This window comes from Schistocerca serialis, chromosome 2, assembly GCF_023864345.2.
Source record: "Schistocerca serialis cubense isolate TAMUIC-IGC-003099 chromosome 2, iqSchSeri2.2, whole genome shotgun sequence".
In the NCBI taxonomy this organism is placed as follows: domain Eukaryota; kingdom Metazoa; phylum Arthropoda; class Insecta; order Orthoptera; family Acrididae; genus Schistocerca; species Schistocerca serialis.
In genome coordinates, this window is record NC_064639.1 from 413,298,684 (window position 1) to 413,319,226 (window position 20,543).

The 20,543-nt window shown below is 37.7% G+C and overlaps 1 protein-coding gene across 4 annotated transcripts in view; it reads right to left on the minus strand.

Annotated features, from left to right (window-relative positions):
• The window catches only part of LOC126457254 (E3 ubiquitin-protein ligase TRIP12), a 233,130-nt gene that overhangs the window by 90,702 nt on the left and 121,885 nt on the right, over positions 1–20,543 (minus strand). For 3 of the 4 annotated variants that reach the window (XM_050093414.1, XM_050093412.1, XM_050093415.1), the window contains exons 16-19: positions 18,761–18,908; positions 10,661–10,894; positions 8,208–8,373; positions 1,480–1,598 (exon numbers count right to left, since the gene is read on the minus strand). In XM_050093414.1, the coding sequence (XP_049949371.1) occupies positions 1,480–1,598; positions 8,208–8,373; positions 10,661–10,894; positions 18,761–18,908 (667 nt within the window). The remainder of the gene's footprint in view (positions 1–1,479; positions 1,599–8,207; positions 8,374–10,660; positions 10,895–18,760; positions 18,909–20,543) is intronic. The other variant, XM_050093413.1, reaches the window with a different exon arrangement.

Consider the following 20,543-nt stretch of genomic DNA (forward strand, 5'->3'; position numbering starts at 1 on the left):
GGGCACACATACAAGCTGCTATACATGTACACGTCATTTGCATGCGGCTTTGCTCACACACATTTACGTAACATATATTGTATATATCACCTCCATGACCCTCTTTGTGCAACTCTCTCCCCCTCTCCCTCAATTCCATAGACCCATCCCCTCCTGTCTTTTATCTCTGTCAACCTCTATGTCCCCTTTTCTCGATCATCTCCTCCTCCTCACTTCTCCCTATTCTCCACCTAACCTCTGTCCACCACCTCCTCCCTAGCTCCCCTAAACTACCCCTTGTGGGCCCCTCTCACTAGCCATCTCCTCACGTACTTAAATACCTATCCATCTCCTCCTCTACTCTCTCAACCTTCCCCCAGCTGTTCCCATCTGCATGTGTAGCCCCTGCAAAAATAGGTTGATAAATCACCCCAATAGTATGACCTTAACACGTCCACCATGAAGGGCAGCCTACATGCCAGGGGCTTTGAATCTTTTCTGCCCCTGCCATATAGGCTGCCACACAAAGCAAGTTGAAGTAGTACGGCAATACTACCACATCATAACATGCCCGTTGTGCTTGGCAGCCTACAAGTTGGGGGCTAGTGAACTGCCCTGCAAAGCAGGTCGATAAGGCAGGCCAATACTTTTCCATCACCACTCATATTCCGTGCAGGGTGGCCTACATGGCAGGGGCTGAAAGGGGGGGGGGGGGGGGGGAATTAAAAAAAAGTTTGCCACTATACTTCCACTCCTATTCCAGTTTACCACAGACATATTAACTACAATGATTGATACCACTTCCATTCACAATAAATTTAATCAACAACCAACATTCTTTCTCAGAAACAGGGAAGAACTAACTAGTCACCACAAAGAAGTATTCACTTTCATGAAACTATTTTCAGAGCAGACTTATCCTCATAACACAGAACAAGGCAAGAGACAAAAGACAAAAGAATTAAAATTTATGCCATTCTCACCAGACGGATATTTAGTTACTGGATAACCTCTTTACCATCTAGATCTAGATGCAATCTAATATAGTGACAATACTTACAAAAGAAGGCTAACATTCACACAAGATAAAATTATTTAAGAAAAGTTCTGTAGAACAGGCAAGAAATTAATTTTACCTAACTATTTTCCTAGTATATGTATTACTAGTTTTTCAACAGCTTTCACAGCAAAGTTATAAAAGATGTAATATTACTGTAGCATCTTGATCCAAAAAAATTTAAGCATATACTCAAAATCTGCTAAGTTAAGAAACAATTTTACTTAACACTTATGTGCACAAACATAGCAAATAACAACACATTCTTTTTGTTCTGCTTCTGGGAAATATGACAAAATGTATCACTAAGTCATCACTTTTTAATTAAAACAATTACAGTTGTGTACCACAGTCATTTTCTTATTTTCAGAGCTCACAATGATATGTACTTTAAGGTTTATAGCTTCCTTAGTATGTAAATCTGGTAATTTTGAGAAGCCTACCTTTTGAGAAAAAATCCTGCATCACTGAAGAGGATAAACTATCATCTTGACGAGATTTCCTATTTGATGTCATATTTCTTTTAGGTGTTCGCTTCCTTTTTAGAACATCACTTAGACGTCTATAACAAATCACAAATTTTGTTTATTAGCTAACATTATACATTACATCATACAACACAGTACATAGTATTGAACTGTAGCAGATTAGAAAAAAACAGCACTGTGCATCACTTAAATGCTTGCTTTGAAAATTATAGTGTTTGCTGAAGTCTACAAGGACAAGTCTTTCATCCTAACTGTACTCATTCATTCATTCCACGAAGACATGGTGAGTTCATTTTCAAATGCCAGCATGCTATTTTACACTTTGCATGTATTAAGTAATAAAAAGAACAAATCATCACATGCAAAGGAACAAAGCTGTTTCTATTGAATAAGTGATACAAACTTATTCAAGCATTAAAACTCCATTAATATCTCTCTTCCTCTTAGATTACACAGTATTCAGATCAATTTAATTGTTCTAATATGAGGGCAGTTCAATAAGTAATGCAACACATTTTTTTTCTCGGCCCATTTTGATTGAAAAAACCGGAAATTTCTTGTGGAATATTTTCAAACATTCCCGCTTCGTCTCGTATAGTTTCATTGACATCCGACAGGTGGCAGCGCTGTACGGAGCTGTTAAAATGGCGTCTGTAACGGATGTGCGTTGCAAACAACGGGCAGTGATCGAGTTTCTTTTGGCGGAAAACCAGGGCATCTCAGATATTCATAGGCGCTTGCAGAATGTCTACGGTGATCTGGCAGTGGACAAAAGCACGGTGAGTCGTTAGGCAAAGCGTGTGTCATCATCGCCGCAAGGTCAAGCAAGACTGTCTAATCTCCCGCGTGCGGGCCAGCCGTGCACAGCTGTGACTCCTGCAATGGCGGAGCGTGCGAACACACTCGTTCGAGATGATCGACGGATCACCATCAAACAACTCAGTGCTCAACTTGACATCTCTGTTGGTAGTGCTGTCACAATTGTTCACCAGTAGGGATATTCAAAGGTTTGTTCCCGCTGGGTCCCTCGTTGTCTAACCGAACACCATAAAGAGCAAAGGAGAACCATCTGTGCGGAATTGCTTGCTCGTCATGTAGCTGAGGGTGACAATTTCTTGTCAAAGATTGTTACAGGCGATGAAACATGGGTTCATCACTTCGAACCTGAAACAAAACGGCAATCAATGGAGTGGCGCCACACCCATTCCCCTACCAAGAAAAAGTTTAAAGCCATACCCTCAGCCGGTATAGTCATGGTTACAGTCTTCTGGGACGCTGAAGGGGTTACTCTGTTCGATGTCCTTCCCCATGGTCAAATGATCAACTCTGAAGTGTATTGTGCTACTGTTCAGAAATTGAAGAAACGACTTCAGTGTGTTCGTAGGCACAAAAATCTGAACAAACTTCTCCTTCTTCATGACAACGCAAGACCTCACACAAGTCTTCGCACCCGAGAGGAGCTCACAAAACTTCAGTGGACTGTTCTTACTCATGCACCCTACAGCCCCGATCTCGCACTGTTGGATTTCCATATGTTTGGCCCAATGAAGGACGCAATCCGTGGGAGGCACTACGCGGATGATGAAGAAGTTATTGATGCAGTACGACGTTGGCTCCGACATCGACCAGTGGAATGGTACCGTGCAGGCATACAGGCCCTCATTTCAAGGTGGCGTAAGGCCGTAGCACTGAATGGAGATTACGTTGAAAAATAGTGTTGTGTAGCTAAAAGATTGGGGAATAACCTGGTGTATTTCAATGCTGAATAAAACAACCCCTGTTTCAGAAAAAAAAAAGTGTTGCATTACTTATTGAACTGCCCTCGTAGATCACCTGCCATCACAAACAAAGAACTCATTTTGGTTGACTGTAGAATGTGAAATCAACACAGTTCATATGCTAATTTTCATAGGCATACATAGGACTGTTCCATTAGTATTAAAAAGCATAGGTAAATTCTGACAGACTAATGGGGCAAATTTTATAAGGAGATGAGCACTGATATGGTTAACAGTTTCACTCTTTCTTTTATTTCACAAATTTATTTCACTGCTCAAACAATACATTCTCAATGTTGCGTGCTTATGGGATTATGAACAGACAAACAGCATTGTTTCAGTATTGATGAAGAGTGTGGTTCTGTGCCATACATGCTATAATTATAGATTTGGCACCTATAACAATAAATTTAAGATATATTTGATAGAAGTGTTATAAGCAAGAAGGTGTGTTCTGATCATCCACATAACTTTCCTTAAATTGACATACAAATGCATTATTGTAATGGAAGGAAATTCACATTTTGCTGTGCTATCACACTATCTGCTTTGAGGCAATAAAAAATGACATCAATGAAATTCACAAAAGAAATTTACAAGTCAGTTACAAACATCATTCCGGTTAGTAAATAAAAATTAAAGAAATGTATACTGGCAGCTGAGCTTAGGCTGTAATTACTAAGACAAAGGAAAAAAAAAAAAAACTTTGTTCTTATGCTATTCAATTCCATCAAAGCAACACTGATCAACTGTCAACAGCAACAATGCTCTCTTCCAGGCTTGCACCTCACTTTCTTTTCATAATCAGATTATTTACTTGAGCTTTTTATATTTGTTTAGTGCCCCTCTGTTGCGTTAATTATTTCATTTTCTGTCAGGTAGTAATAATTTAGTTTCCAGAAGGCCCATCAGTTTCAGATAACTTCATCATTGACACACAGTTCTCTCAAAATGCATCACCTGACACCATCTTATTGTACAGGGTGCCAGCCAGTCATGGAATATTTTGGGATTTAGTTTGAACATTTTATTTCAAAGCCCTCAGCCAAGTCTCTGCAAGTTTTCTCCCGGCATAACATTTGCCGTGACTATGTGATCCAAGTTACCTGTGTTTCAGAACCACGGCAGTTCTGTCTGGTTAAAGCCATCTAAAGGTGATGCCCTCAACCCTCTGCTGAATTTGCTGGTGAATTCACACTGTCAGTTAAGCCAATAGCATGTATAGAAGTCTGGGGGTTCTGGAGAGCAGAACACAGTCTGCTTCATTTTCTTGCGATTTAGATTTCAATTGGACCAGACATCTCTCTTGGGAGACAGCCCCTGGCTAGATACTCCATAACCGGTCACCAAAAGAACTTAACATGAACTGCCACCTCTACTATTGCCTACTTTTTTTAGTTCGTTCAATCTCATAGACTGACCTAAACCTGGTAATTTCCTTCCCTATGCATCTCACATGTATTCCACATACTGAATTAAATCCTCTTTATTTAATGAAATTTCCTGTTCTCATTTAACATCAACCTAGATGACCTCTCCCAAGTTCTGACCGCCTGACAATCTGCATATTATTTCATTTATGAAACATGATGTAAAAGTTGCAGAGCTTCCCAGTAAGTCATTAATTGTCATTTAAATTCATTTTTTCATGAACAATTCTATGTGCTATTATTGAAGAAAACAATCCCAGTAATTTGAGCCATGGTATTTTGAGGTTCCGTGAAATGGGAGCTGGTCTTAAGAAAATTAAAATTTTACATAAAATCAGAGTAAAAACACATTTTCATGTGTTGTCCGCATGTAAGTTTTAACACTTTCGAATGTGTTGCATTTTGAACTTTCTTTCAATTTTCCAGGTGTACAATACAGGTAAAACTGTCCCACTTAGGGTTTTTGTTCATAACACACAGAAATAACCTTGAGCCTGAGACTGCTAAAACATTTCTATTATTGATAGACAGGTAGCATTAGGTTTCAAGGAGTGTATGTGCTCTTTCTTTGTCAACCCTTCACCAACTGGGACCGCCTGACAATCAGTTGTACAGTGAATACCAGCATTACTGTTACCCTATTGTTGTGCCTACTCAGCAACAGCAACCATTAAAATACAGTACGCCTTAGTAAAGACACAGTACACAATTTATAACTTTGGCTGACTTTGTGTGTACTGTAGATAGTTGTGTAATAACACCTGTACTGTAGTGAGCCCACTAGTGTCACGTTAGATTTGAAGTGTTGTGTGTATGTACAGGTATTGTACCTATGTAACTGTGTGCTTCTTAATGTTTTAATTCCTACGTTACAATGAGTGGAAGGATTAAGAGAAAATTTGTGGTGGTGTGTGTGAAACTAAAGACTTTGAAAAGACGAGAAAGGAGAAATATTAAAAAAAACTTGCTATCGAGTATAGAATTGGTGAAGCAGCAGTTGGAGACTGGCGTAGAAACAGAGAGAAAACTGGGAAGTTTTCATCAAATAAGTGTTCTATTTCATCATTTGAACAGAAGACAATGAAGAAATCTTGAGTACGAAAAAAGGAGTAAAGCTTTGTCCGTTTGGTTTACTCAACAATGACAAAAAGGAAGTCCAATTTCAGGAACTACTATGCAAGAAAAAGCTGTAATTTTTAGAAATGACTTGCAGCAAGGTGAGGACGATTTTACTGCAAGTTCAGTGTGGTTGAATTATTGGAAGAAGAGATACAGCATAAGGTAGTTTAAAACTCGCGGAGAAAAACTTCCTGTGGATTCTCAAACTGTTATACAATTTTGAGAGATATAAAATAAAAATTATACAAGAAGAAAACCTTACTTCTCATCATGTGTATAACTGGATGAAAGAGGGGTAAATTAGAAAATTCTTCCATATAAAACTCTAGCCTCAAGAGAAGAAAGGGCTGCCCAGACTACAAAAAACGAAGAGAGGTCAGCAGTTCTTGCTACATCAAATGCAAGTGGAGACCATAAACTGAAGCTGCTCGTAATAGCAAAGTCTGCTAAGCCTAGAGCTTTAAAAATGATCACTTCTTCTGCACTGTTTGTTACAAATGTCCACCAGAAATCTGTCTGAATGGACAAAAAAATTTTTTTTTTAACAAGTGATTTTTCGAAGATTCTGTTCCAGAAGCCAAACGATAGCTTTAAAAAAAAAAAAAAAAAAAAAACAGCTTCCTTTCCAAAGCTATTCTACCATTTGGCAACACTGGTTTACACCTTGATGAGAAGGAATGAACAATGTAACGGTACTCGCACAGTGTTCTTATCCACTAATGTGATGAGTTTAATAGAATCTATGGATCAAACAGTTTCATAATGCTTCAAAAAAATAAATAAATAATGAATTAAAAACACCCACTCTATGGTAAAAGACTTAGTTTACTGGTCAGTCAATTAATGGTCTGAAATAAAGGCAGACCCTAAAAAAAATCTGTGAACCAAATTTTACGGAAAAAATGGATAACTACAGTACAGACAAAGATGACCTACCATTGGAAGAACTGATAAAAAACTGGCTTGATGTGAAATTGCGAATGCAAGCGATGTTTCATAATGGAACAGTGACAAACTGTTTATAGTGGATGTATTTGCAACAGTTGGAATAATTAATGAACTCACTGAAGACAGTTACGATACGGTATTACCTGAAGAAGTTGTGCCAGGGATTACTCACACTGGGGGTTTGGCAGTGCTAAATGGGACATTGCATTATATTGAGCATCAAGTAGAAGCTACTATCTTAGAAGATAGCATGACAATACCAAATTAGGTAATGTATCATTTAATACAATACTATTTGCTGTGTATCTGGTGTGTCACTAGAAGTCTGCACATTTAAATACCTGCAAACCCCCATGGATGAAGGAATACATATCATCATACTATCTTAAACATTCACACTTACCAAAATATTACCAAGTACAAACTGGTGCCTATTCTGATGAAACATTTTGCTTAAAAGCTGCCTATTTGTAAAATGTCAGTACCTTTCAATAATTTATAATTCATTAGAAAATTTAGAGAGTGGAGTAAACACAATGGACTTTAATTCATGTTAAAACTACGGGTTTTATTAAATATACAAATTTTTTCTCTGATCAAAATTCTGGAACACACTCCATTCTAACAAGTATTGATAGTAAATCATATATGGGTTTCTGTGACACTGAAACAATGCACAAAACCAGAAAGTCATTTCTGGAGGAAAGTCAACACTGAAGTGGCAAAAAAGCTACTGAGTTAAAGTTCCTTGCACTATTAAAAACAGGAACACTAAATTATAACTTCATAGTTAATTATCATTTCAAAGTAGTAGAAATATCACATTAAACTCCGCTACATCTGTTTAACGTATACCATAATTCTGAATTAATATTAATTGTCTGCATGAAGATGTTGAAATGTAAACTTTGTATTGTCTTGAACTAAGCTGCTATGTTTGGCAGTGACAAGCCAGGGAAGGTGGTGCTGTTTAGATAAATTATGAGAGAAATTCTCTATACGTATGGTGTTGGACAGTTTTAGCATTTATGTTGAAACTTACACAGTTCTGAAATACTTGTGGAGCAAGGAGTTAACATAAACCAAGGAGATTATTGAATCTGACTGTTGGTGTTTTTCATTTATGACAAACTGAATCCATTATGAAAATTTCTGCTAAGATGAAAATGTGAACTTTGAGATCAGTGACAATATACAAGACCCGACACTCCCAATTTGCAGAAAACTTGTCACCAGAGAAACTTCAAATCAAAAAGGTGTGTAAATTAATGTTCGTTATTTTAAAATAAAAATTCTGTGAAATTAATACCTGTGGTACAGTCTGACAACTAAAAGTTAACTGCAAGCTGCACCCTGAAATATAAACTACTTAACACAGATGTAATAACAAATGTGACATATCACTTACAGCTGTGATGGACTTGGTGACCTCACATCATCGCCCAAATTAGATGACTCATGCTGCTGGAATATGCGTCTGGCTTCAGGACTTGGATTCAGATTCTGACTGCTACTGCTGCTAAAAACCAGACTTGCTCCACTGCCCAGCTGGCTGTTCAAACTCCCACCTGAAACTAACTCACAGTTAATGACCATCCTTTCAAAGAGCCTCAAAAAGGATACATACTAAAATACATGCAAATGAGAAAAGCCAAGAGCTTTATATTAATATCAACAAAACACAAGAGTTATTTGTCAGATGGGAATATACACAATATTTTGACTGGGAATATACACAGTATCATACAATGCTGTAGACTGCAGAACCAGATTACTTACACGCAGAAATTAAGTGAAACCATGGAATTATATTTATTTTGAACAAATAATAATGAAAGCATAACTTGATTCTATCTATGTCCCGAATTCAATTATATCAATGCTTTAGGTGAAATGCAAGTTTTGATATGTTGGAAAATGAATATATTTCCATCTTTTAATTGACTCCCATAATAACCAATAATGTAATGTGCACAGTTTTCTTAATTTATTCTGGTCACGGAGATAGAAGAAAGCAATTTCCTTTCATATTAGGTGTTTAGTGGTGTGAATTTGATCCATTTACATGAAAAGTAGTGCCACAGCAATATAAGAACATGAGGATCACAGCCGCCACATACTATAGCCTAACATGAGAGAGATTCTCCAAAGCTTCATTTTTTACATTGTTTAATGAGGAACGATTTAGTACCCTTTCAGTTTTGTGGAAAGGATTGTTGTAGGAATCATGTAATAGGATTTTCTGAACATCTAGCTTTTTCCAGAACTGCAATATTTCAGTGTGACTGAGTGCAACCGTACTGGCACTTGCATGTAAGGACATTCTTAAAAGTTCATTTATTAACAATGAAGTGCCTCAATGGTGGAATGGCTGTAAGAGGCATATGGATCTTAACTCACATCACCAGCCCCCAAAGTCATCTGATCTTGTGCTAGGTTTATTTTTGACACTCTCATTCCAACAACTTTGGGTGAATTGTCATGACACATATTAGCTGTAGCAACTGCAGTCATGCTTAATGAAGTATCAGACAAGTTTGATGATTATTTGGGTGTTTGTTATGTATCTGGTGACATATAAATTAAGCATTCACGTAAAAGATACATCCCTGTAAAATCCAAAGGTTCCTTTGAAAATAAAAACTTTGTAGATCTATGCATAATTAAAAATTGCCACAAGTTGTGTGTTCATTCATCTCGAGCACAAAATCGAACATTTTTTTGAAACACCTTGCATGTAGAGTACCTGGGTACTGATTGAGTTACATGCTGTATGGGAAAACAAATTAGTCAGACAAATACTGAAATCAGTATACACAAGTTAAATGGGAGTGTCAGTTTTTCTTTTACTCCCCTGATATGTCACAATACAACAATCTTAAAACAGAGAAAAAAGTGCAACTATAGCAAAGATAAAAAAAAAAAAAAAAAATCCTGGCAAAGTTAACTGAGTTTTTATTTAAGATAACACTATATCAACACTGACAGTATGTCAAAATGGCCATCATTATAAACACAGGCCTTGGTTTTAAGATTTCTCATTTTTACTTGTTATATCCTGAGGAGGCTTTATTTTGTGCATTATCATACACAGGTAGATCTGAGACGAAATTTTGTTTGTGTTTGCACCCACACTAAGGTAGTCAGCTGCATGCCACAAAGATCTAAACCCGACATGTGTGAAAGTATCATGTGGCTAATCCGGTTGCATAGCACATAAGACAGCGTACTGTGTGCACAGTACAGAGATTGAAATAACATGAAGTATCAAAAAATTAAAAGCAAAGAACTCCTTTCCTCTGTTAATTATTTTTAAAGGAGTGATTCTTATCCCATAGAAGCAGGTTTCAGCAGTATCTACAATTAATCATGATTGTAACAGCAAAGAACTCTAGAGTGAAGTTAAAACATAGAAAGAAGTATTGGCCATTAAATTCTGTGACACACAAAAGTTTTTAGGTCAAGATTTCTCTATCTTCAAAATAGTATTCATTGAAACAAACTCCTTTCCCTCACTTCCTCCCCTTATCTTTGTGTCTTCAAATAATTTGTATGTTATTTTCTCTGATTTCCTATGTTTGAACTTTATATAAAGGAAATAAATCAAGTGAAAAACTGTTGGTTTATATCTATAAGCAGCCACACTTATAATTTAGAGCAGAACTAATGAGAATAGGATTGGGAAATATGCTGTCTTACACATAACAGAGAACACAGTCTGGCTATACTCAAAATAAGCAATAACTAATCTGTCACATGCAAATAAAATCCATCAATTATTCTAACTTGCTAAAAATGCAATGACACTGACATTTATGTCAAGATAAATTCAGCTTACATTATAAAGTCAGAGAAACTAACCGAGCTGTAAAATGCTGCCATTTGGACTGCTGCCAGTAGGGCTGCTGCTAACAGTTGGCTGGCTACTACTGCTACAGATGTGAGCAGACGAAGGGCCAGGCTGTGGTGCAAGAGAACAAATTGATTCCTGCTTCAGGGGCACTGAAGCACCTCCAACACTGTTCTGGCCTTTTGGAAGGTTAACTCCCAATGGCACATCAGGATCTGCCAACTGCTTGATTTGATACATCACACCTATGAAGCAAAACCAGATCTATAAATCAAAAGAACTAATATAATTTGGACACATAACACTACTGTTCTACAAGAAAGATCAACAGATGGCTACTAATACCATCACTGAAACAATAATACTTGACCACCATCTCCAGCAAATGCATATATCTTTATTATTTGTATGGCAGCAATTAACATCTCTCATATACACATGACAATTTTCAGAAAAACATCTACCACTCACAGGAAGTCCTGATTAGTGGATCAAGCCATAAATAACAACTTGGCTAATATCATCCATCCATCCATCCATCCATCCATCCATCCATCCATCCATCCATCCATCCATCCGAGATGTAAATATCTAGATTATTGTGCTGCAGCTTATTTTTGCCTCTTACCACAGCCAGAACACGGATGAGTGCAAATGTCACCCTCTCTTCTCAGAGGGAGGAGAAAAAAAATCTTCACACTTTAAGGACAATCTAACATTCATGTGGTGGCTGTTAATTACTTAACTTTGTAAGTAATGGAAAGCTATTTCAGAATGTAAAAGGTTTTTCTTTTCTCTTTGATCCATTTAATCGTTTGTTACAGCTATCTGAATAACAACTATAAAGTGGATACACTACAATAAATTGCATTATCAAAGAAGAACTTTATTATTTCACATGGGATTAGTGGTGTTAAATTCCTAGACATTTATAAGTTGAGGCAAATGGCCATGATAAATGCTTGGGCAAATGCCTGCAATTCATAAAGCTTGAGCATTTATGCATTTTAAAGATAGACTAATAAGCTGTGCTTATAAAAAAAATTTAAGCTGAGTATTCCTATTGGAAAAGGAGTTTTCCAACACTGCTTCTTTAGTGGTTGGGTAACCAAGTTGAACAGCTGCTTGAGAGCTAGGGGAGAGTTATACAGGAAATAAACAGGACTGTAAACTTAACTTTTAACATCTTTAATGATGTCAATTTTATCTTCACAGCAGCATGGTCATAAGGAAGTACAGTACATAAAGAAAGGAGCAGACTGGTCTGTCTAAGATCTTGCTACATCTGAAAAAGCAGTTTATATATTGTATCATTACACAGCTGTTCAGCACTGTGTGTGTGTGTGTGTGTGTGTGTGTGTGTGTGTGTGTGTACTGGCCCCTATCACTACATGGGATATACTTGATTGCAGCAAGCCACAGAAAGACAGAAAATCTTCTCGGCCCAAAACATGTTTAAGAAATACAAAAAGATTATTTGAAGAGGATGATGAAGTTCAAGATGATTTTGAAGGCAAAGTGAACAGATTAAGATGACAAAGTTAAAGTTCAGCAGGAAGATTCAGAAACAGAGGAAGATAACAGTGACGATGAGACAAAATGAATAATTTCTATGATCACAGAGAGTACATTTCTGGGCCAACAATATTATCTGAAAGTTACTTGGACCTATAGGTGTAGACAAAGCATTAAGAATGCCTTTTGAATGCATGAATTGCCTCCAGAAGCCAGAGCTTCATTTTGGCATGGAAGATACAGAACTAGAGATAGCAAAATTTTGAGAAATAACATGGAATTACTGTTTTTTTTTTTTTTTAGTGAAGTATCATAAAATCAGCAATTTTTACAAAGTACTGCAAAATTTGGAACTCTGTAGTATAAAAATGTCTTTAATATTAGGAAACTGCTGTCCTCAAGATTTATAACTGATAGCTACTGAATGCTGAAACTGAAGATTGACATATGAACTGCTCAAAGCTGAAATTTGTGAATAATCTTACACACGAGGTTTTAATGTATTTTATTAGGTCACTATATTGTGAGTTGTTTGGTACAAATTTTGCAAATATTTCAAACTAACTTCTCAATGAGTTAGAGACTTTAAACTTTCAACACAGCTCAAAAATCTATGGCAATACAATATTAACTTGCTCTCTTGTCGCGTGGAGGATAATTTGTGTTCCACTGCTATTTGTCCCCTTTCCTTGATCCTGTCACAAACGTTTCACGATAAGAACAATTTCAGGTAAGCCTCCTTGTGGAATTTATTCTCTTTAATTTTTATCTTCATGGTCGCTTCACAAGACATTCGTAAGAGGAAGCAATATATCAGTTGACCCAGGTGAAGAGAATCCAAAATAAAACTTGAATTTACCATATGTCTCTGTTGTAATCTCATCAAAATGTTTGAAAATGAATAATTTCACACAGGAGAAACTATAAAGTGCAAACTAATTATTTAAATAAATAAATTTTCCAAATAGATTACAATAGTCCTGAAAATCTGTGTTTTTGAATTTTTAATAACATGCAACAAGGTAATAGGAAGGAGCGTGGAGAACAGCTATTTTTTGAGACAAGTTTGTATCATTTGCAGTGTTATAAAATTGTTATTGACTTAGGTGAACTACTCATACCTCAATTATCTATTGCTTGCACCACACAGTTTTAATTTTTAATTTTACAAGTATTCTCAGAACTACCAAAATTCACAAGCACAAATTTTCCGTAGTGTCTGGATTGGGCTAGGAATCTATGAGGCGACGAGAAATTATTTTAAACTTTTTAATCCATTTCACTGAAAAGTGTTTTCTTTAAATAATTATGCATCATCTGGATGACTCAGGAATTGATATTGATCTTCATAAGAAACTTAAATATTATGGGCCAAAATGTGAAGAAGAATCAGAAGACTAAAGCAGAAACACAGGCAATGGAACTCTTGGTTTACATTATTTTACTGTTTTAGAGACCATTGAGCCTGGCATAATTCTCTGCGAGTTATTTCCATCTTAACTACTATTTTTTTTCCTCAATTATGTTCTACATATTCATTTGAGCTAAAAATCTTCGTCTCTCTTTTTATCAATTGAATTATATCCAGTCGATTATCTAAGGGCTTTCATTTCACATTCTTCTACTCACTTTTCATCCTCCACTTATCCATAGAGCAGTGGATGTATAGTAATAAAACTACACATGTATTGGCATAACCTGCGGTCCAAACGCATACAAATATGTGCAGTAATTGTTATCCTGCAGGTAAAAGTGAGCGCGCTTGCAGACATTTGCGAGCTATCCGTGAATTTCCACAATAATAATTGCTTTGCATATCTCCAGCATGTTTAACAAACATTAGTCAAGTCCCTACACATACATACCCATTTTATTTACTTATATTTTGGGATGGACTTTTTACTTGGCAAACATTGATTGGTTTGAGAATGGGCATAATCCAAAACCGGTCACTGACTAAATATCCATCCATTTTAGTTGCAACTCCGGCTCTTCTTTTTGCATCGTAACTGCTTTGTAGTTGAAAATTTTTTTAACGACAACAGCAATCTCATTTTATGCTCTTCATCAAATTGTGTTACCTGTGGTCATGAACTCTCATGTCTATTTAAGTCTGTGGACATTCTTAATTATACTCAACAATACACCACATCTGGGAGTTGGTTTTGCAGTCTCCAAAATTTTTTTAATTCAATAGCAGAGGTAAAAGTCATTAATAATAGATTAATAATAATTCCCCTTGAATGTGCAAATAAAGCATACACTTTAATTAATGCCCAATACCAGTCAATGAGGATAACCGTAAAAAACCTGAAGGAGTTAATGACGCTTGGGAAATGTTAGAAAGCACCATCTCGAAAATTCCCTCAAACCATGTTAAAAATTTTAATGGTAGACTTTAATGCTCAATTAGGTAAAGAGAAAAAATAAGAAAACTGTGGGTGGACAAACCAAAATAGTCAAAGACATGTTGAAACGTGCAAAAATTTTAACCTTCAAGTCATATTTTAAAAAGAACCCTTCGAAACAAAAACTTGGCGGGTACCCAATAAATTTATTGGTTAACTTCAAATTGATGATGCAGCAATTTCATACCTAAATACATAGAAAGTTTAAACGTCCAAGTTAGGAAAGGGGCTAATATTGATTCTTACCGCTATTTAACGCGAATAAAAGTAAAACCTCAACCTCAACCTCACAGGTCATGGCCTCATCTGTAGCAGACCAGCCCATGGGAAGCACTAGCGAACCAACAGGTGGGCAACCGACCAACGTATGCTCAGGACTGGTGCAGCAATCTTCAGCAGCCCTGAGTCTGTTTCTGATTCCAGCAGATTCCACTCTGGCTTTATGAAGCCACTGGTCATCATGAAAAACATTGCAACAAGATGTATTCTGACATGACAGCATAGGTTCTTTATATAGCAGTTGGAGGGAGAGAGAGAATGTGAATTGATCAGAGGTGAAGTAATTACCATTTAACTGCACCAGAAATTGTATACCCAGAAACGTGTGCAGGTATGGATGCGTGTGTGTTAAGAATGTTGTAGCAGTTCTGGAACATTTATTCAATGTTAATTCCTTTGAGTTTTAGGGTACGGCTTAAAATTTACATTCTCCTCCAATGATGTACAGCAGTGCCAGTGCTGCTACAATGACTATTCTCTCTTCATTTTGACTTTCCCCACCGAAAGGCGCACTTAAAAATGGAAGTCCTTGTCTCATTGGGAGGTTGAGATTAACAAGTAGCTCAATAGGAGACTTGCGACTTCTGCATATTATAACATTTGATTAACACAATACTGGCAGAATGCAACTACATACATCTTTATCCATCAGCTCAAAATTTTCCGTTAGCCTACTCGGATAGCCATACCTCCCAACAATATCTTTGCTGTATAGGGATAGTTAGAATAAGAATCATTACAAATATTTTATTTCCATGTTTATGCCATTTAAGGAACCTACACACTTGGCCTCCATCCTGACGAAACAGAAGGGTTTCCAGCCTAGGAGCGGGTGACCCCTGCAGTAAGAGCCATCTGTCTGATATGAGCATAAAACACGATTCATCTGGAAAGGCCAACTGTCACCACTCAGTGGATGTCCAGTTGCGGTACTGGCACACTAATTCCAGCCTTTGTCACTGACGAACAGCAATCAAAAAGGGTGTGTGAACCAAGGATCTGCTGTGGAGGCCCATACACAGCAAAGTTCACTGAATGGTCGATGAGGAGAGACTGCTGGTAGCCCCTTGGTTAATCTGGGCAGTCAATTGCTTGCATGTCTATTTGCTCATACACATCTCTGTAGTCGTCTTTCACCCGTATCATCTATGGTACGTGGTGCACCAAAGTTGCCTCGGCACTGGTTTTGGATAGCATCATTTTGCCACGCACAGTATACTTGAACCAGGGTTGCAAGTGAACAGTTTACAAATTAGTCATTTCAGAAATGCATCTACCCTTGACCCAATAGCCAATAATCACGCCCATTTGGACGTCAGATAAATTGCTCCGTTTCCACACTATGACAAATGCACTGTTGTCCACATCCCACCATGCTTTACATACACTCCACTGATAGTGCTGCCACCTGTCATCTGTAAGTGGTTATAGCATGTCGATGTTGAACATGGGTGATGGTCCCATTAATGCGACTGGCCCATACATAAATCACAAAGGTTCACATACAACTAAATAAACAATACAAATATGAAAGAGCATTTTAAGTCTGACAGTTACAATAAAGTACTGCTATCAACATATTAAACGCCAAAATTTAAATACACGATAGTAGCGTTTGCTAGTGTATGGTACATTAGTTTAAGAACAAATTTTAGCCTGATACACAAAAATTAGACACATTAATCTATTCTAGATTATACTTACTGGGCATCCTGCAAAAACATGCAGAAATGTTCGCAGTCGTTTGAGAAGCAAACTCTGAACTCTGCGAGGTTGTGTTCATCTCGCTTCTTACTTTCCTGATATGGCCTCACACTGCAGCAGTTCATCAACCACATGAACAGTATAGGTCCCAACATTAAATTTACTGTTGAAATGGAGAAGTATGGCAAGCTTCCATTCTTGGATGTTTTAGTTCAGCATAAGGCTGGCTTAGTCACTCAGTGTACAGGAAATCTATGCACACTGACCAGCAATTGAATGACAACAGTTTCCACCGCCCAGGGCAAAGATTATTTCCGACAGCGACCATCTAGAGTTTGAATTACAGCATTTGAACTGCATGTTCAGGGAAAACTTTTACACCAAGGGAGAAATTGCAAAAGCTTTTAGTTGTCACCAACAAAGACTCCTTGTGAATTGGCGGAAGAAGCAAAGCTCGCTGCATTCTTTCCATACTGTGGAACAATGGCTAGCAAGACAGCAAACATGCTAAATAGATGTGGACCAAGACCATTATTCTACCTTATCGCCAAGATGCAAGATATGTTGCACCCTGTTACAGACAACACAAGTCTTACAGAGTTCCTGGCATGAATAGTGTCCTGTGAAAATGTGGTATCATTTACATTCGGCAAACTATTCGCACTGTTGCTGAGTGTTGTGCAAAGCACTCATGGCGTAATAAACAAAGGAATCTTGAGAAGTCTACCATAGCTGAACATTACCTAGAAAATGGACAGAAATACAATTTGAAACAACAAGAGTTCTGATTCAAACATCATTATATTGAGATTCTGTTATCAAAGTGGCCAAAAACAGAATAAGCAGCAAAGAGTTTAGCAGAGACCAGGGATACACACGTAGTAGAGCATGAGGATAGGCTTAGAACATAGAGCAAAACCAAAGACAAAAGGTTTCACATTCACAGGGAGGTGAGTGTGGCACTTTCGAAGATCGTGTTACCTGACATCGCTTGGTCCTGCAGCAGGACAGAGCTGCTATGAGTTGACCAACTTGCCTTCTAGGCATGTGTCGCTTTGGTTCTTCTGGAAGGTTCCAGACACTGTTACTGCATCTATTTAAGCAGAACATGGTGCCAGCCACAGCTGTCACTGACTAACTCCTGATGACAAAGGCGGGGACAGCCATTAAAAGCTCAAGTATTTTACTTGGAGTGACATGGCTTGTAAACTAAGAAGATTTTATTAAAGACATAGATACTGAAGTTACAATGACCAACGGTTGAAGGGTATGAAGTGGACACCACAAATGACTGACAGTAGAATTTTGCCGGTCACATTTATTTTTCTGGATATCAGCAAAGTATTTTGCTGGAATAAAAGATAATGGAATTGTTTTATAACCATGAATATCAACATTTTCAGTTTTTCTCTGTTTTCCTTTGCTCTTCCCCATTGTTCAAAACACCCTGTGATTTCTGTACAGTGCACTGAAACGTATTCTATCAGACCACCTCTTATGAAAACCATCAACATGTAAATCACTCTCATAACATATTGACAATATTATGAAATTGATTGCTGCTACTCACCACATAGCGGAGATGCCAAGTCACAGTCAGGCACATCAAAAATACTGTCAAACAAAGCTTTTGCCCAAACAGGCCTTCATCAGAATTAGGCAAAACAAACACACACACACACACACACACGCACACACACACACACACACACACACACACACACACACACACACACACACACACACACACACAGAGAGAGAGAGAGAGAGAGAGAGAGAGAGAGAGAGAGAGAGAGAGAGACTAGTCTCTCACTGCCAACGTCAGACTGAGTCTGACGATGTGCTCTCTCGCACACGCGTTTTTGTGTGTGTGTGTGTGTGTGTGTGTGTGTGTGTGTGTGGGGGGGGGGGGGGGGGTTCTGACTTTTTTTGAAGGCATGTTTGATTGAATGATTTGTTTGTTGTGCCTCCTTTGACTCAGTGCCTCTGCTACGTGGGGAATAGTGACTACCCTTTTCCTAATACTGTCACTATTCCATCCTGGATTTTTCATAACATATTGAACAATTTTTAAGATTTGTCACTAGGTTCACCAACTGTGAACACGCACTGGTCTTAAGCTATGTACACAGAAATAAATTGCAGGATACTGTGACTGCCATTTACTTAAAAACCAAATGGAACACCAATATTCAGAAAACCTACCTTCTCTCCTGAAGTGAACACCAAACACATCAGGAAGCTTTTGCATCAAAATTTCTGCCATTTGTAATGCTCCAACTACAATTCTGAGATCCTGAGAAGCCATCATTCCAGCAATATGGCTAGATACTACCTGGTTTTTTAGTACCTCCTGCATAAATACATTGCAAAAACATCAATTTTCCACATTTAATGAAGAGTGCTTATAAAGTCTATTGCGAAAAGAAATCCACTAAACATACTAGCAAGAGAACATAATTTGAATTTTCACTCATTAAAATTCTATTAATAACACTTACTGAAATTCCACTGTCATCTCTTAAATTAAGCACAAGTAACATACAGAAAACCGTGACAGTTTTAACATGAAATGTAAAAATTTCTGTGACCTAAGCTATTGTTCAGCTTCATTCAACTACCAATTTTTTACTTTTGTTTAGAACATGATAGAAGGATTAGAAATACATAGGTACTAAAATTGTGGAAGAGAGAATGTAATACAATCTAGCTGGATTCAAAGTAAATTCTATACGAATTAAATTTACAAAATTTGGCATAACTACACACAGTGTTGATAATGGATGATATATCATCAAGAGAAACACCAATACTGTGTCTTAAGAAACATTTATTTTTACTGTCTTTATGACAAATGACTGACAAACAGTTTTGAGTTCATTTAATGCTTACTTCAATAAAAAAAAGATTCAGATACATCATAAATTGTGGAAAGTAAAATATGAAGATAATTTTTAAATATGACTGAATCAAGTCGTCATCCATACATGGTTATGTAACTGTAACAATAAACGACTCTTTAAGTGTTGCTGTCGGCTATGCTACATGGGACATGTAGTAGTGGTTAGCAGTGGATGGTGTGCAGCCTCGTCATCAGTGCAAATCCGATCACCAACAAATATTTGTTACCTAGTATTTATGCTGTAGGAAACTTCTTGTATAATAATGTAAATACTTTAGGATTAAAGGACACCACTCACCAAAAAGCAGAAGCACTGAGTTGTCGATAGAAACAACAGAAGAAAAACTTGCCAGCTTTCACACACACACACACACACACACACACACACACACACACACACACAACCACTAAATGGCACTGGCTAGACCTGACAGTGCCAATGCTATTTTGTAGCAGATGAACTGGTTGTGGTGTGGCTAGCGTCAGGTGGGGAAGTGGGGAGAGGAACTGGGGGTGGGTGGCTGCGGCTCTGAGGGTGGTGGCCAGTTTGCCAGTCAGCTATGCGGGAGGGAGGGGTAGCAGGTATATGAGATGGCATGATTGTAGTGCCCAGTGGGAAGTGGCACATGCTGAAGATGACTTGGGAGAAGTAGCACATGCTAGAGGCGACATGGGGGTGTGGATTAGCAGGAGTTGATAGGATGGAGGAAGGGGAAACTGCTGGGTGGAGGGTGCAGGAACAGAGGGTTACTTGAGATTGAGGCCCAGGGTGATAATGGGAGCAGATGTGTTGCAAGTATAACTGCCATCTGCACAGTTCAGATAAGTCAGTGGTGGAGGGGAGGATACTGAGCACTTGGGTTATGAAGCAGACATTGAAATTGGGCATGTTGTGCACAGCTGCATGTTGTGCTACTGGGTGATCAACTCTGTTCTTGACAACAGTTTGGCAGTGGCCATTCATTCTTATGGACAGCTGGTTGTTACACATACCAACACATGAGGTCTGTTCAAAATCTGTACACAGAATTTTTCTATGCTTATTGTGCATGGTCTCCTTTGAAATACTCTCCTACACAATTGATT